Consider the following 18,151-nt stretch of genomic DNA (forward strand, 5'->3'; position numbering starts at 1 on the left):
AAACGAAGTTATTAGGTCACATAGTTCCGAAAACCAAAACACCTCCCCAAAGGAACGGTTAGGTTTCGAACAAATCACTTTAGGTTTTGACACACAAAACGATTGCCACCACAAGGGTAGGAAAGTTAATTTTAATACACGTATTGACAGATTAGAACAAGACATTCGAAATGTTACTCATCTTGAGCAACCCAAATGTCCTGGACTTGCGTCTATACGAACTGTATTAGACAAAAACCAAAATAGAATTTCAACACCCTGTATAGAGTTGGAATTCGAATCAGGTTTCGTCACTGCTCTTCTTGATTCCCAGGCTCAAAAATCGTACGTCAGACCTGAAATTTCGAGAATTTTCGGAAAAACAATCCCCGGACCAACTTCACAAGTTCGAATGGCAGATGGCCACAGCCAAACCACCAGTGGTCACGCCTCTTTCGAAGCCAGGGTCACAGATATCATCATTAACTTTGATGCCTCGACTCTGGACAATTTATACTGCGATATCCTACTAGGACACGATTTCCTCGTGAAAAACGAAGTCGCGTGGGACTACTCAGCAGGCACCATTTACTTGGGCACCACTAAGCGAACATCAGTTTGCTGGACAGGCCCTAAGATTCCGCAAAGTCCCAAAGAGTTAGATTTTTCTGAAATTCAAATTTCGGGCGATCCTATCACACGAAAACAATTAACAGACGTTATTTCTAAATACTCTGAGGTTTTTGATGGTTCAGTAGGCCGCACGAAAATCATTGATCACGAAATCCGACTTAGGGACCACACACCCATTGCTCTAAACCCATACCCTTATCCACCCAACAAACAGAATACCATTAACGAGATGATAAGGGACATGGAGGAGNTACAGAATACCATCAACGACATGATAAGGGACATGGAGGAGCAAGGCCTAATAGAACCTAGTACATCACCCTGGGCCGCACCTATAGTCCTTGCAAAGAAAAATATGGTTCGCCTCGACTTTGCATTGATTACAGACGGCTTAATGAAGTGATCGAATCTGATGCTTACCCCATGCCAAACTTAAATGACATGATACGGAACATGAGAGGTGCAAAAACTTTTAGCGTACTTGATCTTAAGTCCGGCTATTTTCAAGTTTCTTTGAACCCAAATTCCCGGAAGTATTCAGCTTTTCGAACACGTAAAGGTCTCTATCAATTCAGAGTTTTACCATTCGGTTTAAAGAATTCCCCCATGACTTTTGTTAGACTGATGAACGAGGTTTTAAGAGGATACTTAGATGATTTTGTTCAAGTTTATCTCGACGATAAAGTTATATATTCGGATAGCTTTAACAACCATCTTAATCACTTAACCAAAGTTCTTGAACGTCTGAGCAGACATGGACTGACGCGCCACCCCAAGAAATGTAGAATAGGTACTACCGAAATCTCTTTCCTCGGGTACTTGGTAGACGCAGACGGAATTCAAAAACAACCCGAAAAACTTCTAGCCATCAAAGAATTCCCAACTCCACGTAAAGTTAAGGAGCTTCGCAGATTTCTGGGGGTATGTAATTGGTACAGCCAGTTTGTAGACAACTATGCTGACACCATCGCTCCCCTCACTCATCTATTAAAAAAAGGCATTAGATGGAAATGGTCAGGTAACGAACAGAATGCGTTTGACACCATAAAGAACGCCCTGTACGACTCCCCAAAGCTTTGTCCTCCTGACTATAGTAAACCCTTTTGCCTCCAAACCGATGCAAGCGAAATAGGTGTAGGAGCTGTTCTTTTCCAACGGGGTGACAGACCTGAGGAAAGACAAGTAATCGCCTACGCTAGCAAAAAGTTAAGTGAGACACAAAGGCGTTATACAGCAGTCGAAAGAGAATGCTTAGCCATTATCTGGGCAGTCGATAAATTCCGACCCTATCTAGAAACCGGCCGTTTTGAACTCCTTACGGACAATTCAGCATTGACCTGGCTTCACAAAACAAAAGACCAGAAATCAAAACTGACCCGATGGGCATTACAATTAAGTAATTTCAATTTTCGAACGACTCATGTTCCAGGACACCTTAATCANTACCCTATGGGCATTACAATTAAGTAATTTCAATTTTCGAACGACTCATGTTCCAGGACACCTTAATCAGGCCCCAGACATGTTGTCCCGAAACCCATCAGATGGTCCGCCCGTCAATGAAGAAAAGTTAGATGAGAACCTATTAGGGGTACCCACATCACAACTTCAATCATCACTCAACCAAGGTACACCCGATAGACTTTTCTCGCTAACCCATCACGAGGTCGATCTAAATGACACACCTGTTTCTGAGAAAGAGTTAAGATCGTGGCNAACACACCTGTTTCTGAGAAAGATTTAAGATCGTGGCAATTGGACGACTCATATGTAAAATCTGTAATGGATAGCATATCCTCCGATTGCCCAGCTAACAATACACGACGGTCCAAAGCCCAAAAGAAATCTTTTATCGTGGTTGATGGCCTCCTCCGGAAATTCGGTGGTATATCAAAAGACGACCCCTCACCAATCCCATCCATAGTGGTACCACTCAGTAAAACACAAAAAATAATTTGGTGGTACCACGACCACTCTCTAGCCAGTCATCCTGGTTGGAAAGAAACTTTCAGGGCTGTTCGGCAAAGGTTTTATTGGAAAAATATAAAAGAGGACGTTAGGAAATATGTTAGGGCATGTCACATTTGCGCTTGCACAAAACCCCTAAACGTAAAACCTGAAGACCCTCTAAGACCTAGAAAACCACGACAGCCATGGGAAGTTATAAGTATAGATTTGATGGGCCCCTACCCTAGAACCGCTAGAGGGAAAACGTCTATACTTGTAGTCACAGATTGCTATAGCAGATGGATTGAAGCTTACCCATTAGGCTCCGCCACTTCTAAAGTAATTATACAAACACTTGAACGCGAATACTTCTCGCGTTTCGGGTACCCTCGCGTGTGTTTGAACGACAACGGAACTCAGTTCACTTCTAACGAAATGCTCAGAGCACTCGAGCGATGGGGGGCAGAGGGCTGGACTACTCCGGTGTTCCACCCCCGAGCTAACCCAGCCGAACGTCGCAACCAAGAGCTGAAAAAGGGACTCCGTGCACTTTTAGTGGGTGAAAGTCATCGCTCTTGGGACACTAAGCTATCGTCGATACTCTTCGCAATTCGGAATCGACTGAATGAGGCAACAGGATTTTCCCCGTCAGTATTAGTACTTGGTAGAGAAGCCAAGCGACCTGGCGATTGGGCCCTGTTTGAACCTCCCGTCATTCCTATGGAGGAGACTAACCGACATAGGCGAGGGCAAGAGATGGCAACCTTGTTAAACCAAGAAAAAAAATCAAAAAACATCACCCCGAAGAAGTCACAATTTTCGACTGGTGACTTGGTGTATTACAAGGCACATCACTTATCAAACGCAGACAAAGGTTTCCATGCGGGGTTCGCGCCTAAGTGGCTAGTACCAGTCCGAATGGCGGAACGCATAAGTCCAGGAGTTTATCTCACAGACCAGCAACCGCCCCGGAAACTTCACGTCTTGTGTCTGAAGCCATCTCACACGGTGGGGAAGCCAAAGGATCAAAAGGGATCTTAGTAACTTACTCATCTATGTAATTAATATGAATTCAATTGTTTAATTGTTCGTTGTTGTTATCGTCTGTTTCCAGCATGTCTCAACAGCAACAATCCAGAAAACCAGCCGAAGCCGCCCAGGATCGAAACGACCTGCTTGCTGCTCTGGTCCAAAACCACCTCAATGGCCAGCAGTTACTGACCAGCATGGGGGCACGTTTCCCGAACGCTCGGCCGTCCGTTCAACAAGTTTGGACTATGCCCCAGGATGATCTGAAGCGGCATCCCGAACTATGGGCCGCTTTTGTGCGAGGTTGGCAAACTTGCCTTGCGGGCGTCCCGACGCCACCGCCTGCACCGATTCCACCTGCAGTCCGGCCACCTTTCCATCCGCATACACGCCACCCGGTGCCCCGGCAGCAGCACACGCACACGTTCAGAGTGCCTGTGAACGTCAGAGCTTCACCACCATCAAGGGCAGCGTAAAGTCGGCCACCGGCTCCACGTCGTCAGCCCAATCATCCACCGGGTTGACATACAAGGAGAGGAAGAAGCAGCGAATGGTGGAGTACCACAAGGAAAAGAGGAAGGAGCTTCAACGCCTAGCGAAGGAATTGAAAGCTCAGTCCGTACCCTCTTCCCAGCAACATAGGTTGGAAAAGAAGTCGGGAGAAAGGATAAAGCCACCTACCCCCATGCCGAGATCCAAACCACCATCGGAGGTCTCCAGTATCGCTACGGAAGACTTTCGGATGGACATAGAGGACCCGGTAGAGGGAGAGGTAGCGCCATCTCCCGACCATCTCAGCGAGGACATCGAGACCTTCCTCAATCCTATAACACCTACTGCCCCCTAGATCTCCTTGCTCTTTACTTCCCAATCCTATCTCCTCCTGGGAGTGTTACCCGCTATCCTTAGAGGAAGGCGATAGTGAACACCTCAGAAAGCCCGTTTTCCCGAAAGGGACTTAGCGATGCTATAAAGGAGAGGATATAGAGGAAGAGAAAAGAATTGTATCGACTGAGATTTAGTTCACCGGTTGCACAGCTTAGTGAGGGAGAGTTGACACGGCCCGTAATAGCACACTATTCATTTACCGTGAATTAGCACGTTATCCGGTCGTGATTATCAGCTGTCCACCGTCGCACTCATTAGTGTTGACGATAACACAAGTTTGTCTTATCCGGCGGTCGGTAGATAGGACAGGTCAGGGGGTTTAGCACCGCGAGACACGTCGGCGACTNGGGGGTTCAGCACCGCGAGACACGTCAGCGACTATGTAAACTAGTTTATCTGTGACTTACATCCGCCGTACGTGCCGTGTGATTTTTCATCAGCGTACTATTGTTTTTTTGTATTCGCACCTCATTGTACACCAGTCTTTATAATATTATTATAATTCAATATAAAGTTATTCGACCACTTAACGGTGTTACATTTTTAATTTATTAAAAACACCTTTATACTGTGTCATACTCTGCATTATAATATATAAACAGAGTCGGTAGAATTGATCTGCTAAGAGATAGAAGGAAAATAAAGAATTATATAGTTAGTTATAATTATAAATCTCATAACAAACGTAAATATGTTACGTATAAATTAGAAAATTTTATGACAATTAAAATATCGTTAAGTTCAATATTCAGTCAGAAAGTTTTATAATTACTATTTATTGTAAATTTATTAGAAAAGCTCAATATTTTTTTGCATTTTTATGGTAATAGATAACTTAAATAGAAGTAATAGTAATAATTTCCTAGTAACTTTTAGTGTTTGAAAAAATTCTGCAATTGATATATTCAAAACTTAGTTAATTTTAATGATTTACTTTAACTAAATGAACCAATCAAAACAAAGTTGTTAAAAAGATTTACTGAATTGAGCGTATTATAAAATTTGATTATAATTGTAAAAATCTATTATTAATTCAGGAGAAAGTAACAATCAATTTTTTTTAGAAATGATTTATATAGCAACATGTTACTAAAAAATTTGTAATATTATAGTCTAGTAGTAGCACACTTAAATAGAGTAAACAAATTATTAAATTACAAAATAAAATGATTTAATTTTGTAATTGAAACTTAATTAATATCAAACTTAATTCGTCTATAAATACTTTGAAAACATTAAAAATGAATGATTTTAATTGTCTGTATGGAGAACATGTAATAACTAACTGTATAATTGATAAATTAGAATTTTTTTTCAATTTTTGAGGGTTATATCTTCAACTAGATACAAATTGTTGTCATTTGACGTATCGTTGAAAAAAGTAGGTCAAGTTAGAGCAAAGAAAATAAATGATAGTCACAAAAAAATATCATCTCAGCTTTGCATCGAAGCTAAAACTTAAAATATAGTAAAATTATTTTAATAAGAATAAAAATTTCTTCTGGCGAGTGGCGACAATAGTAATGGGATCTAAATTATTGAATCTAAATGAGATAAAAATCAAAGCAGTTGAAAATCTATTCTAATTTAAAAAGAATTAAGAAAAAATGCAAAACTTTAATACCATATGCGGGTTGGAACCTTGTACCCCAATCGTGTAAAACACAAGTTTTACCAACTCGGCAACCATACTTTGCTTACCGTTGGGTGAAAAAATGTCTATTTAGGCTAGTTCATGTTTCAAAGTTATTTTTCTAAACTTCAAACAGAAAAAAAAAATTTAAATAAGTTTAACTTTCTATGCTATCTCAAATTTTTATTTATATAATATTTATGAAAATCTGTACTTCCCTTGTGAGGTATTTTAAAATAAAATAATATACAAAACCCAGAATTTTAACACAAAAATAGCATATTTTTGAATACGGTAGTCATTTTTACCATGAAGACAAATCCAGAGGTCAAATTTTTTTTTAAATTAAAGTATATTATATTTGCTTTAATTTAAGGTATAAAAAAAGTGTCAGTCTTTCCGGAACATTTTCAAAAAAGTGGAAAAAGTTCTACTTTCTATACGCATTTTAAAAGGTTTGCACTCCCCATGTATAAAGGGAAAAGGTCCGATTTTAAAAAAAGTTATTGCAATTTTAAGTAAAAAAAAATGAAAAAATATCGATAATTAGCGAAATTTAAATTTGTAATTTTTTGGGGGATTTCCCCCGTTTACGGGAAACGAGGGAACTTTTTTCAATTTTTGAGAGTAATGTCTTCGACTAGATACGATTTGTGATCTTTTGACATATTGTTCATCAAAATCGGTCTAGCGATAGTTGAGATTGAGCGTTCACAGACACAAAAAAAAAAAAATAAAAAAAACACATCGTTGTAAAATTGATACCTCTCAGCTTCGCATCGAAGCTAAAAATGATAGAATACATATAAAATAACAGTATTATAGTGTATAAGTATGTATAATGGTAAATTTAATATTAAAAGATAAGACAAATATAATTTTTGTTTATATTCTTTACATTTATGAGACTTACCAGTTACCTTTACTGAAACATGGCTTACAAATAATGTAAATTCTTCGGAATTAGGCTTTAAAAATTATAATGTTTTTCGATGTGACAGAAATGTTCTCACAAGTAATTTATCTAAGGGTGGTGGAGTACTTATTGCTGTTAAATCTCATATAATTTGTAAAATTTTAAATGTTACTGTTAAATGTATTGAGCAGATTTTTATTCAAGTTCAACTAGGAGCTAATATATTTATTATTTGCTGTATTTATATCCCGCCCAATTCACCTCTTACTCTTTATGAACAATTTTTCCTATCTATTAATGAACTTTACTTATCTAATCCTAAAGCCAAATTTATATTATTAGGTGATTTTAATTTACCCTTATTAGATTGGTCATTTTATTCTTTACCATTAATTTGTAATTCTCAAATCGATTCTTATTTTGTTAGCATGCTATCACACTATAATTTTAATCAATTTAATTTTATACGCAATCACAGCAATGTCATTCTTGATCTAGTCTTATCTAATGCTTACATAACCGTCGATAATGACCCTGATCCGTTAATTCCGATTGATAAACACCACCCGGCTCTTAATATATCACTAAATTTTGAACAATATGAAATCTTAAAAACTACACATGATTTAATTTATGATTTTAATAATTGTGATTACATCAAAATTGTTAAATTTATTGGTGATTCACTCTCCACTATTGATTTAAAATCCTATAATATAAATGAAACAGTTGTTCAGTTTTACCATATTTTGTACGAAGCAATCAATAATTATGTCCCTATAAAACGTATATATAATAATTCATATCCTTTTTGGTACTCCAATTCGCTTAAATTATTAGTAAAAGAAAAAAAAATTGCTCACCTTGTTTATAAACAATCTAACAAAATGTCAGATTATATTAATTTCTCCCGTCTTAGAGCTAAATGCAAAAGAAATGCTAAATTAGATCACAAAAACTACATAAATAAAGTCCAGTTTTCGATTAAACAGAATCCAAAATATTTTTGGAAATTTATTAATTATTTAACCAATAATGATGCTCTACCTTGCTCTCTTTCCTTAAATGGATCAGTTGCCGAAAATGGTGCTGATATCGTTGAGCTTTTTAGTAAATACTTCTCTGATGCCTATTGTAATTCATCTCAAACATTTAATTCCCCCTCTTTAAATGTAGATAACCCTAATTTAAATTCTACTTTAAATTTAAATTCCATTACTGTTACTGAACTAGAGGTTTTTAATATGATTTCTGACCTAAAATTAAGTTCAACTGCAGGCCCAGATGAGATACCTACTATTTTCCTTTATAATTGTAGATTTATCCTAACACCGATATTAACTAGTATTTTTAATTTATCCCTCGCTAGTGGTACCTATCCATCTTTTTGGAAAACGTCGTTTATTTCACCTATTTTAAAAAAGGGTAATCCTTCACTAATTTCAAATTATCGCCCAATCTCAAAATTATCATCAATCCCAAAGTTATTCTCTCACTTAATTTCATCTAAACTTAACAATTTTTGCTCCTCAGTCCTAGTAAATAATCAATTCGGTTTTATACCAAAACGCTCAACATGTAATAATTTAGCCATAACAAAAAACTTAATACTTCAGTCATTTGAATCTAATGCTCAAACTGATATAATATACACTGATTTTTCCAAAGCCTTCGACCAAGTTAATCATGTATTACTTATTAAAAAATTACAATCTTTTGGTTTCTCTGGATCACTTCTTAAATGGTTCCAATCTTTTCTTTCAGACCGTTCCCAAATTGTTAAATACCTCAAATTCAAATCGTCACTTTTCCCAGTCCCTTCAGGCGTTCCTCAAGGAGACCACCTGTCTAAACTTCTATTCAATATTTTTATTAATGACATGCCTAATGTTATAATGAACTCTAATATCCTTATGTTTGCTGATGATGCTAAATTAATAAAAATAATTAAATCTGAACAAGATGCAATTTGTTTACAATCAGATATTAATAACTTACTCACATGGTGTAATAAAAATCACTTATTTTTAAATGTGGATAAATGTAAATTTATGCACTTTTATCTAATAAAAAACCCAATTAATTATTGTTATTCTGTTTCCAATATAAATATCGAGCTAGTTTCTCAATTTAAAGATTTAGGCGTTATTTTTGATTCTAAATTAAATTTCTCCCCTTACACAGAAATGATAAGAAATAAAGCTATGCGTAATTTGGGATTTATTAAACGCACTTGTGGCTCATTTATAGATCCTGTTCCTCTAAAAATTCTGTTTTATTCCCTTGTACGTTCCCATCTTGAATACTGTCCTCTAATTTGGTTAAACAATACTTCTAAACAAAACACCGCACTAGAATCTGTTCAAAATAATTTTCTCCGTTTTATTTCATTTAAATTTAACATACACAGACCTCCCCATAGCTCTTATGACAGCATTCTTAATTACCTTAATTTTAATACACTCAAAGAACGTCGAATGCTTTTGATTTCAAAATTTTTACATAAATTATTATTAGGACTCATTGATTGTCCGGAACTCCTATCATTAATTAACTTAAAAATAAATAATATTAATACTAGAAATCCTAAACCTTTTTATCCTCAATTCTCAAAAAAAAATTACATTTTAAATTCCCCTGCAAACCTTTTGATGACAGCTGGTAATATATATTTGTTTGATTTTTTTATATGATTTTTTTGTATTTTTAGTGAACTTTTCTGAGTTTTTATATTCATTTATATTATAATAGTTTGTTTCATAATACTGTATACTTTTTCGCATTTATATAAAATTGTTTTTTATTCTTGTATCTTACTTTACACCCATGTAAATTGTTATTGGACTAACGTCCGTTTAAAATAAANTTTTACACCCATGTAAATTGCTATTGGACTAACGTCCGTTTAAAATAAAAATAAAAATAAAAAAAAAAATAAAGGGAAATGGTCCGATTTAAAAAAAAATATGTCGAATGAAAGAAGTATATATAAAGTATTTATCATTAAAGAATAAAGTTGATTCTTGCATTCTTTAAAAAGTTATAGCAACATAATATTAAAAAATGTAAAATATAATATCAAGAATTTTTTCACAAAAATAGCATATTTTTGAATACGGTAGTCATTTTTACCATGAAGACAAATCCAGAGGTCAATTTTTTTTTAAATTAAAGTATATTACATTAGTTTTAATTTAAGGTATATATAAAAGTGTCAGTCTTTCCAGAACATTTTCAAAAGTTAATTTTTTGTAAAAAATGTTCACAAAAATATATAATATGATAGGTGAATACCTAAGGTATCTACAAAAAAAAATAATTATATTGATGAGGTAATTTTTAAAAAAGTTTTTAGGCAAATTTAGCAAAAGGCAATTTTAACTAAAAAAAATTGAAAAAATATCGAAAATTAGCGATTTTTAAATTTCTAATTTTTGGGGGATTTCCCCCGTTTAAGGGGAAAGATCGACTTTTTTTTCAAATTTTGAGGGTAATGTATTCGACTAGATACAATTTGTGATCTTTTTACATATTTATCATTAAAATCGGTTCAGCGAGAACTGAGATTAAGCGTATACAAACACAAAAAAAAAAAACACATAGTAAAATTAATACCTTCTTAGCTTCGCATCGAAGCTAAAACGGGTGTATTATATTGCATAAAAGGTGTACATAGATATAAATTTAGAAGATGGTTTTCATAGTAATATTGAATCAATTTTTATAAATACCTTCAAAAAAAAAATGTATGACTTAATATATCCATCAAAATTGAAATATTTAACCCGACGTGACTTGTAACGTTATAATTTTTTTTGCACTTGTATTTTTTTCAAAATATCGTTTTATCGTAAATGCAATGTTATAATCGATATAATATTGCGGAATAGGAATTATGTGAATCTTCCACCGACTGGACAATTAAACTTTAAAAATAAATAATCTATTTAGAATTTCCATACTCCATGATACGGAACAAATAAGAACAAAACATGTTTTAAATTCATCGCGTCGAAATGTGGACACATTGATTATCGGTAATCGATATACTACTACGAACGAATAAGTGTATATACTTGTATCATAATAATTAAATGTATTGTAATATTAATAATAAAAAAATTCAATTCAGAAAAATTATTATATAAATGTAGATACATTTAAAACTAATAAATATAAACCATGTTTGAGCTCAAAGAAATACAAGAAAAATTAATTAAAATACATTTTGTAATAGTAAAAGCTTTTGTTTACCGTCATAAAAATAAGATTTTTCAGTTAAAATAAAGTTTTTACAAACCAAATTTTTTTAATGAAATTTTGAAAATTAAGTTTTTTTTTTCGCAATATAATTTTTAGAAATGATCATAATTTTTTAATTTAATTATTTTTTAATTTTCGTCCATATTTTTACATCATATGGTAACAAATAATGTTTTTGAATTAAAAAAATTAACTTTTTTATACATATTTTATACTTTTTTAGAAATGGGGTCAGAATGACCCCCACGGGACTATGAACGTTAAAAATAGTCACGCGCCTGCTAAAGGGTTAATTCAAAAAAACTACTCTTAGATGACTTTTAGATAACCATTTATAAAATCATTTAGCTAAGATAAAAAATAAAAATGATAATTTTATTTTTATCTAGATAAAAATCGAAATATTTAATTAGATTTTGATGGTAATTGTTCTACCATGACTCATAGTAGAATTAATACTATCTCTACTATACATCGATGCTTAAATTAAATTAAATCAATAAATTTATTTAATGTTACATATTTATTTAAAAGTAAATATCATAGAGATTTAATTATTATTTTTGCATTAATATATATATTTTCGACATTTCGATTAATACATAAAACAAAATAGTACTTATAATTTTTAAAAATTAAATTTTTATTCATTTGTAATAAAATTATATGGTCCAGGGTTGATTTGTGAACTCGGGTCGGCTTGGATTATTTTGTCTTCTAACTGTACGAAAATTGTTGGGACAACTCCAAATAGAATTTTTTGAGAATCTTGTATATTGTATGTAGAGATATGACATTGACCGTTAATACAACTGGGTTGGAATTCAAAAATTCGCACTGATTCATGAGTAGATGTAAGCAACGCAATTATTTTACATAACTTATTCTCATTGTTTTGGCACATGAGACTAGAACTCATATCTAAAACCATAAAATTTATTATTTAGTATATTTAAAGTTATATTTATGATTTCAAGTTTAGTGCTGGTGTTTCGGTAACTGTCGTTCCGAAGATGAACTCTGCAATCAGTTCGAAACGTCTGCACATAACTGAACACACATTAACATTAACACATTTACGCAAAATCAATTTTAGTAATAAAAAAATTATACTTAAATTAGTTTTGATTTCACTTATTNTCTATACACGAATGAAAAAAAAATTTACTTATAAACATTAATAGCTACAAAACTTACCAATTTTGTATGATAGGTAATTTTTAAATATTTGATGCATGACTTTCATCCGGATGTAAGCTTCTCCGTTATATTCTGCTAAAAGTATTATAAATAAATGAATATATAATATTTAAAATAATAATTGCACGATTTTGGCTCAAAGAGTTCTGCTGAATATATTACTAAGATTCATTGTTTTAGAAGATTAATGTCTAAAATAAAAAGGGAGCAAAACAAAAAAATATCTAGAATATATCTCGGAAAATAAATCACCATTAGTAATGGTTCATTACCATTTTTTCAAAAATAAAATATTTCTTAGGTCTGAAAATCTAATTCAATATGATATCCCCCTTTTGAGGTTGATTTATTAAGCATACTACTGCATATTAGCAAGAGACTGATTTTAGAATTAACTTTCGAAGGATAAATAAGAACCTATTATTATAATTTAACTGTTAAATAGATAATAGTATAAATAAAATGTTGACAGGTCAAAATATTAATATTTGAAGATTTAGAAATGGTAAGGAACGGGGGTGATGTTTAGCCATGTTTTATTTTTACTATAACAACATGATGGACTATTAAAAATAATAACAACTGTAATATTATATTATTACTTATAATATTAAAATATTATATTATGTTATCTTTTATACATGTATGTCATATATTGTGAATTTACAAGATCACCAAAACAGGGTTCCCTTATTTAAAACTTAAAATAATCAATAAATTAGGCAATTAAATCTGATTATCGTATAGATTCAAAGTCACGCCTATGTGTGGGTTTATAATTAGCTACAGCCAATCACATTTAACTATTAATTAAGATCTACAGTTTCTGAGATCACACTAGGGATCGCTACACGACCCTCTTCTACTATAAAAACCCATTTTTTCCTATTAAAATCAGTTCTTTCGGCGATTTTAACATACACAAAATCTGCGACACTCTACTCAAGATTCTTACTCTCTGGGACTTAGTTGATTTTTTAATTTATTTGGACTTAGAATATTTTTCTTTAAAACTAAAAGACACTTGGAGATTTTAATGTGAATTTTGTTTTGGTGAATCATTTAATTTAATATAATTTGTTCATTAAATAATAATGTTTTATTTTATCATGGAAATAAATGTCAATTGATATGTTAAACCTCAAACATCTTTTTTTAAAAAAAAATTATTTTTATAATAAACCCGAACCAATTCTAATTTTCTCAGTTAATGGTAAATAAATATTTATTATATATGACTAAGTGTATTGCAACTCTATATTTATTGGGTAGCTAATCTTTTGTGGTTTAATGTCTTTGTTCTAACGAACATTGCGCCGGCAGACAGAGTAAAGGTTGCAATTAAAGATTTTTAAAGTTAGGTGTATTAGGTTAGAATATATTTGTAAGCCTATGTGTATTGGGTAGCTAATCTTCTGTGGTTTAATGTCTTTGTTTTAACGAACATCGCGCCGGCAGACAGCACAGAGAAATTTACAAATATATGTTTTTGTGTTTAATTTTTGTCTTGGTGATTATTGTGCCGCATCCTTTCAAGGTGCTTTATTTTAGCACACGGACACATTGGGCTACCACAATTCCGCCCTGACAAATCTTTTACATAGATATAAATATTTCTGAATCTTGTTTTGGCCAGGCCAGAGGAAAATTTAAGAAATATTGGTGTCGATCTCTCAATAAAATATAATCTCTCAAACAATATACTCATTCTACTNCTAAAAATACATTATTTGATTATAATTATAAAAAAATATAGAGTGTATAGAATCTCTTGCATATAATAATACAGTAATAGATTTTGTGTAACGGTTTCGCATAATTTATAATTAAACGCTTTATTCTCAAACGGTCATATTTACTGTCGAACTCAAAGTGTACAACGTGTGAAATATAGTGTGAACTCATAATCAACATTGCATTGTCTAAAATAAGCATTTCATTACATGGGATACAAGGTAAGTACAAATTTAAATTTCCGCTTTCAAATTATAAATATTCTATTGCGTAATAAACCATTAAGATAGGTAATAAAGTTTTGTAGGATAATTGACTTCATTTATTCAATATTGTTCAACCCCGAGATCAGTTCATTATTTTTGTCACAACGTTTGTGTACATTTTTATTTATTTGATCATTACCCTAATGTATTTAAATTCCGTTTATTCACTCCTCTGAATTCTTCTTTATTCATATCATTATACCCTTTGCATCCTTACATATCNGTATCATTATACCCTTTGCACCCTTACATATCTTGCCACATTTAAACATGTGTTACTCCGCCATTTATTATCTTATTTAATAATTTTTATTATTATTCGGCCATACATACGCTATATTATATCTTTAGTCTGACTAAGAACCAACCCTTAGATTTTCTTTTGGTACAATATAAGCATTTATACATTCAATAGTAAAATCCACATCACCACCATTTTTTTNATAGGTAAAAATGTTAATTAACAACAATATCTAATTCATATTTCATTATTGGTTAACTATTTATAAAATCGTATTCAGTATCCTAATTCTTTTGTCAAATCTAGAAATGATAATAGCTTATTATTTATGGTAGAGCTTTTTGTATAATTTTAATTCTGTTGCCTCTAACAAAATAAAATAATATTATTTTTATTTTTATGTAATTCTTTGAGATTTGCTAAATTAAAAATTAATGTCACTTTTTATTTTTCATATTTACCATTTGCTTCATAAGTTCTATCTGAAAATTTTAAATATTTTATTCGTTAAATTTAAAACTATATCATATTACAATAACAAGATTATATATAAATCAGTATTGACTAACCTGTATTGCACAATTCGGCTAACAAAAAAATTTATAATAATTTTAAAAAAGATAATTAGTTAGATAATTTTATGTGTAATTTTATTTTTTAAAACAAATATTTGTGATAGAAGTACAAATTCACTCAATTATAAATACATAGATGTATTTAAAATTTTAAAATTGTATGTTTTCCATCAAATATTAATAATTATGATCAAAAACTTAATTGCAAAATTACCGTAATCATTAAAAATTTTTTCTTCTTTCATATCGTATGCATCTAATTTCTCATCTGATTCTTTTATTACTTGATCATCTAAAAATATTTTTTAATTCGATGAAATATTTGATTGGAACTTATAGTTTCCACCAAGCACGCGTTACATTTTAATTTTTTCCAATAGCATCTCGGAGATTAATAAAATATTTATTTGATGTTATATTGTCAAATAAAAACATTAATTCTTAAAACACATTATTGTAGTGTTATGATTAGGTTTGCGGTGGATATAATTGTTGAACATTTATAAATTGAAATTTATGTGATAAGCAATATTTTATTTTAATTGTAATTACCTCTATCATTCCTCGTTAGCATATCGTAATCTATAAAAATAAATAATTCAGTATAAAATAGTGTTTAATTGTTTAGAATTGCAACATTTGTGTGCAGGATAAATACGTGCTGACAATTTTGCGTCAGGGAAATACTATATTGAAATGCCCATGTGAGTATACCACAATATGTATTTCAATACAGTTGGTGTCAACATTTTCAGATAATTATAAATAGCTATGGCGAAATATCGCATTTGCACACCTTACTCAAAAGTAGAAATAGTATCTATAATAGCGATAATAATATAAAAAATTACCTTCTCTTAAAAAATAATGTGCTATCGTATCTAAAACAAAATGAGTAGTTAAGTGAATGTATAATAAATTTTCAAATTCATTATCAAATACTATACACTATTTTTAAATTACTATAAAATTAGCAATGAAATTAAACATGACTTTTTGATTAAAAATTTTTAATTTTATAAAAAAATCAATAGATTAATTTTACAATAACCAACATCAGTTTAAAGTTAAGTGAAGTTATCACATGTTAAGAGACATTAATTGTGTTCTTTACGAAAAATGTGTTTTTTTTTTATTAAATTCTAATTTGTTCCAAACACTCATGTTTGTACTAAAAGTAGTAGGTACTTTTTGAGAATAACAATTATTAGCAAATACCTTAGGACATACTATTTTGCAACGTTATAAATCGTTGCATTTCACGGAACCCCCCATTTAAAATAATAAGTAATGGAAATAAATACATATATTTTTTAGTGTCGTACTACTATATACGACAATAAAACAAACTAATACTAAGATGATAGAGGGTGTAAATCTTTCAAACCATAGTAATATATGAGCGAGTATACTGATGGAGTGTAAAATAGGACCTCGTTTTTTTTTCCAAAATTGGAGGTATTTTAATATAACCCCCCCGAATTTCTCTAAAATTAAAAATAAATCATACCAGGATATTTCCGCAAAACTTTTATACAAATTGAGTGGTCAATCGATTTTTTGTAACGTTTGCGCCCTTCCCTGAACCTTGGGTTCAAAGTTGGAAAAAAGTTTCACTTTAGTGTGACCCATCAATTTGTATTGAAATTTTACTGAGAGTCATGTGATGCAGTTTATTTTTAGTTTAAATGATTAAATAACAAGAAAAACCGAAAAACACCATAAATAATGTGATATTATTGTAATTTCACGTGTTTATTACGTCTTTTATTATTTATTCAAACCGATTAAAATTTTTATCATTAAAACTGTTATAAAATTATAAATTTTTCTTTTTAGGCCGGAAAAATAANAAAACTGTTATAAAATTATAATTTTTTCTTTTTAGGCCGGAAAAATAAAACAATCACGATATTGAAATGAATATTTTAAACTTTATTATAATAGGATAATATGAAATAATTATTTTTATGTAATATAGCTTCATTTTATAGTTTATAAGATTAGTTTACTTGAATTTTTATAACAAAAACGTAAAATAAATGCATAAAGAGCGGGTGGTTTTGTAAATGAAAAAGTGTAAAATGAAATTACATTTTTATGCTAGTGACGCACATTAAAAATGTTTTATAATACAGGTTATTTGTTTATTATAGGTTATTCGTTTTTACTGCAATTTATGCATTTTTATTGCATAAAAAAGGAAGCTACGTATATTTTAAAAGTAATTTAATATTATTGCAACTTCATTAGTGACTATTCAATAGTGAACAAAATTATTCGAATATTTAAATAAATATTAACGAGCTCAGTGATGTACCATATTCTCATTATTGATTAATTTCGGGAAAGAGTAGTGTGCCGATTACATCAAAATAATTATTTCTAAATATCCTAATGTAATAAAGTTTAAAATATTCATTTCAATATCGTGATTGTTTTATTTTCCCGGCCTAAAAATAAAAAAATTTATAATTTTATAACAGTTTAAATGATAAAAATTTTAATCGGTTTGAATAAATAATAAAAGACGTAATAAACACGTGAAATTACAATAATATCACATTATTTATGGTGTTTTTCGGTTTTTCTTGTTATTTAATCGTTTAAACTAAAAATAAACTGCATCACATGACTCTCAGTAAAATTTCAATACAAATTGATGGGTCACACTAAAGTGAAACTTTTTTCCAACTTTGAACCCAAGGTTCAGGGAAGGGCGCAAACGTTACAAAAAATCGATTGACCACTCAATTTGTATAAAAGTTTTGCGGAAATATCCTGGTATGATTTATTTTTAATTTTAGAGAAATTCGGGGGGGTTATATTAAAATTCCTCCAATTTTG

At 31.1% G+C, this 18,151-nt stretch overlaps 1 protein-coding gene across 1 annotated transcript; it reads right to left on the reverse strand.

Moving 5' to 3' along the window:
- Nucleotides 1–11,799: 11,799 nt before the first annotated feature.
- LOC126909147 (uncharacterized) lies at nucleotides 11,800–16,245 on the reverse strand. The gene is made up of 7 exons (XM_050691570.1): nucleotides 16,156–16,245; nucleotides 15,857–15,886; nucleotides 15,519–15,596; nucleotides 15,299–15,316; nucleotides 15,191–15,211; nucleotides 12,486–12,563; nucleotides 11,800–12,209 (listed from the first exon to the last, which is right to left on the reverse strand). The coding sequence occupies exons 2-7, from the start codon at nucleotides 15,876–15,878 to the stop codon at nucleotides 11,932–11,934; spliced, it is 495 nt and encodes a 164-aa protein (XP_050547527.1). The 5' UTR covers nucleotides 15,879–15,886; nucleotides 16,156–16,245; the 3' UTR covers nucleotides 11,800–11,931.
- Between the last annotated feature and the right edge of the window lie 1,906 nt (nucleotides 16,246–18,151).

The sequence above is a fragment of the Daktulosphaira vitifoliae genome, unplaced genomic scaffold (genome assembly GCF_025091365.1).
Source record: "Daktulosphaira vitifoliae isolate Bord-2020 unplaced genomic scaffold, ASM2509136v1 Scaffold_148, whole genome shotgun sequence".
In the NCBI taxonomy this organism is placed as follows: domain Eukaryota; kingdom Metazoa; phylum Arthropoda; class Insecta; order Hemiptera; family Phylloxeridae; genus Daktulosphaira; species Daktulosphaira vitifoliae.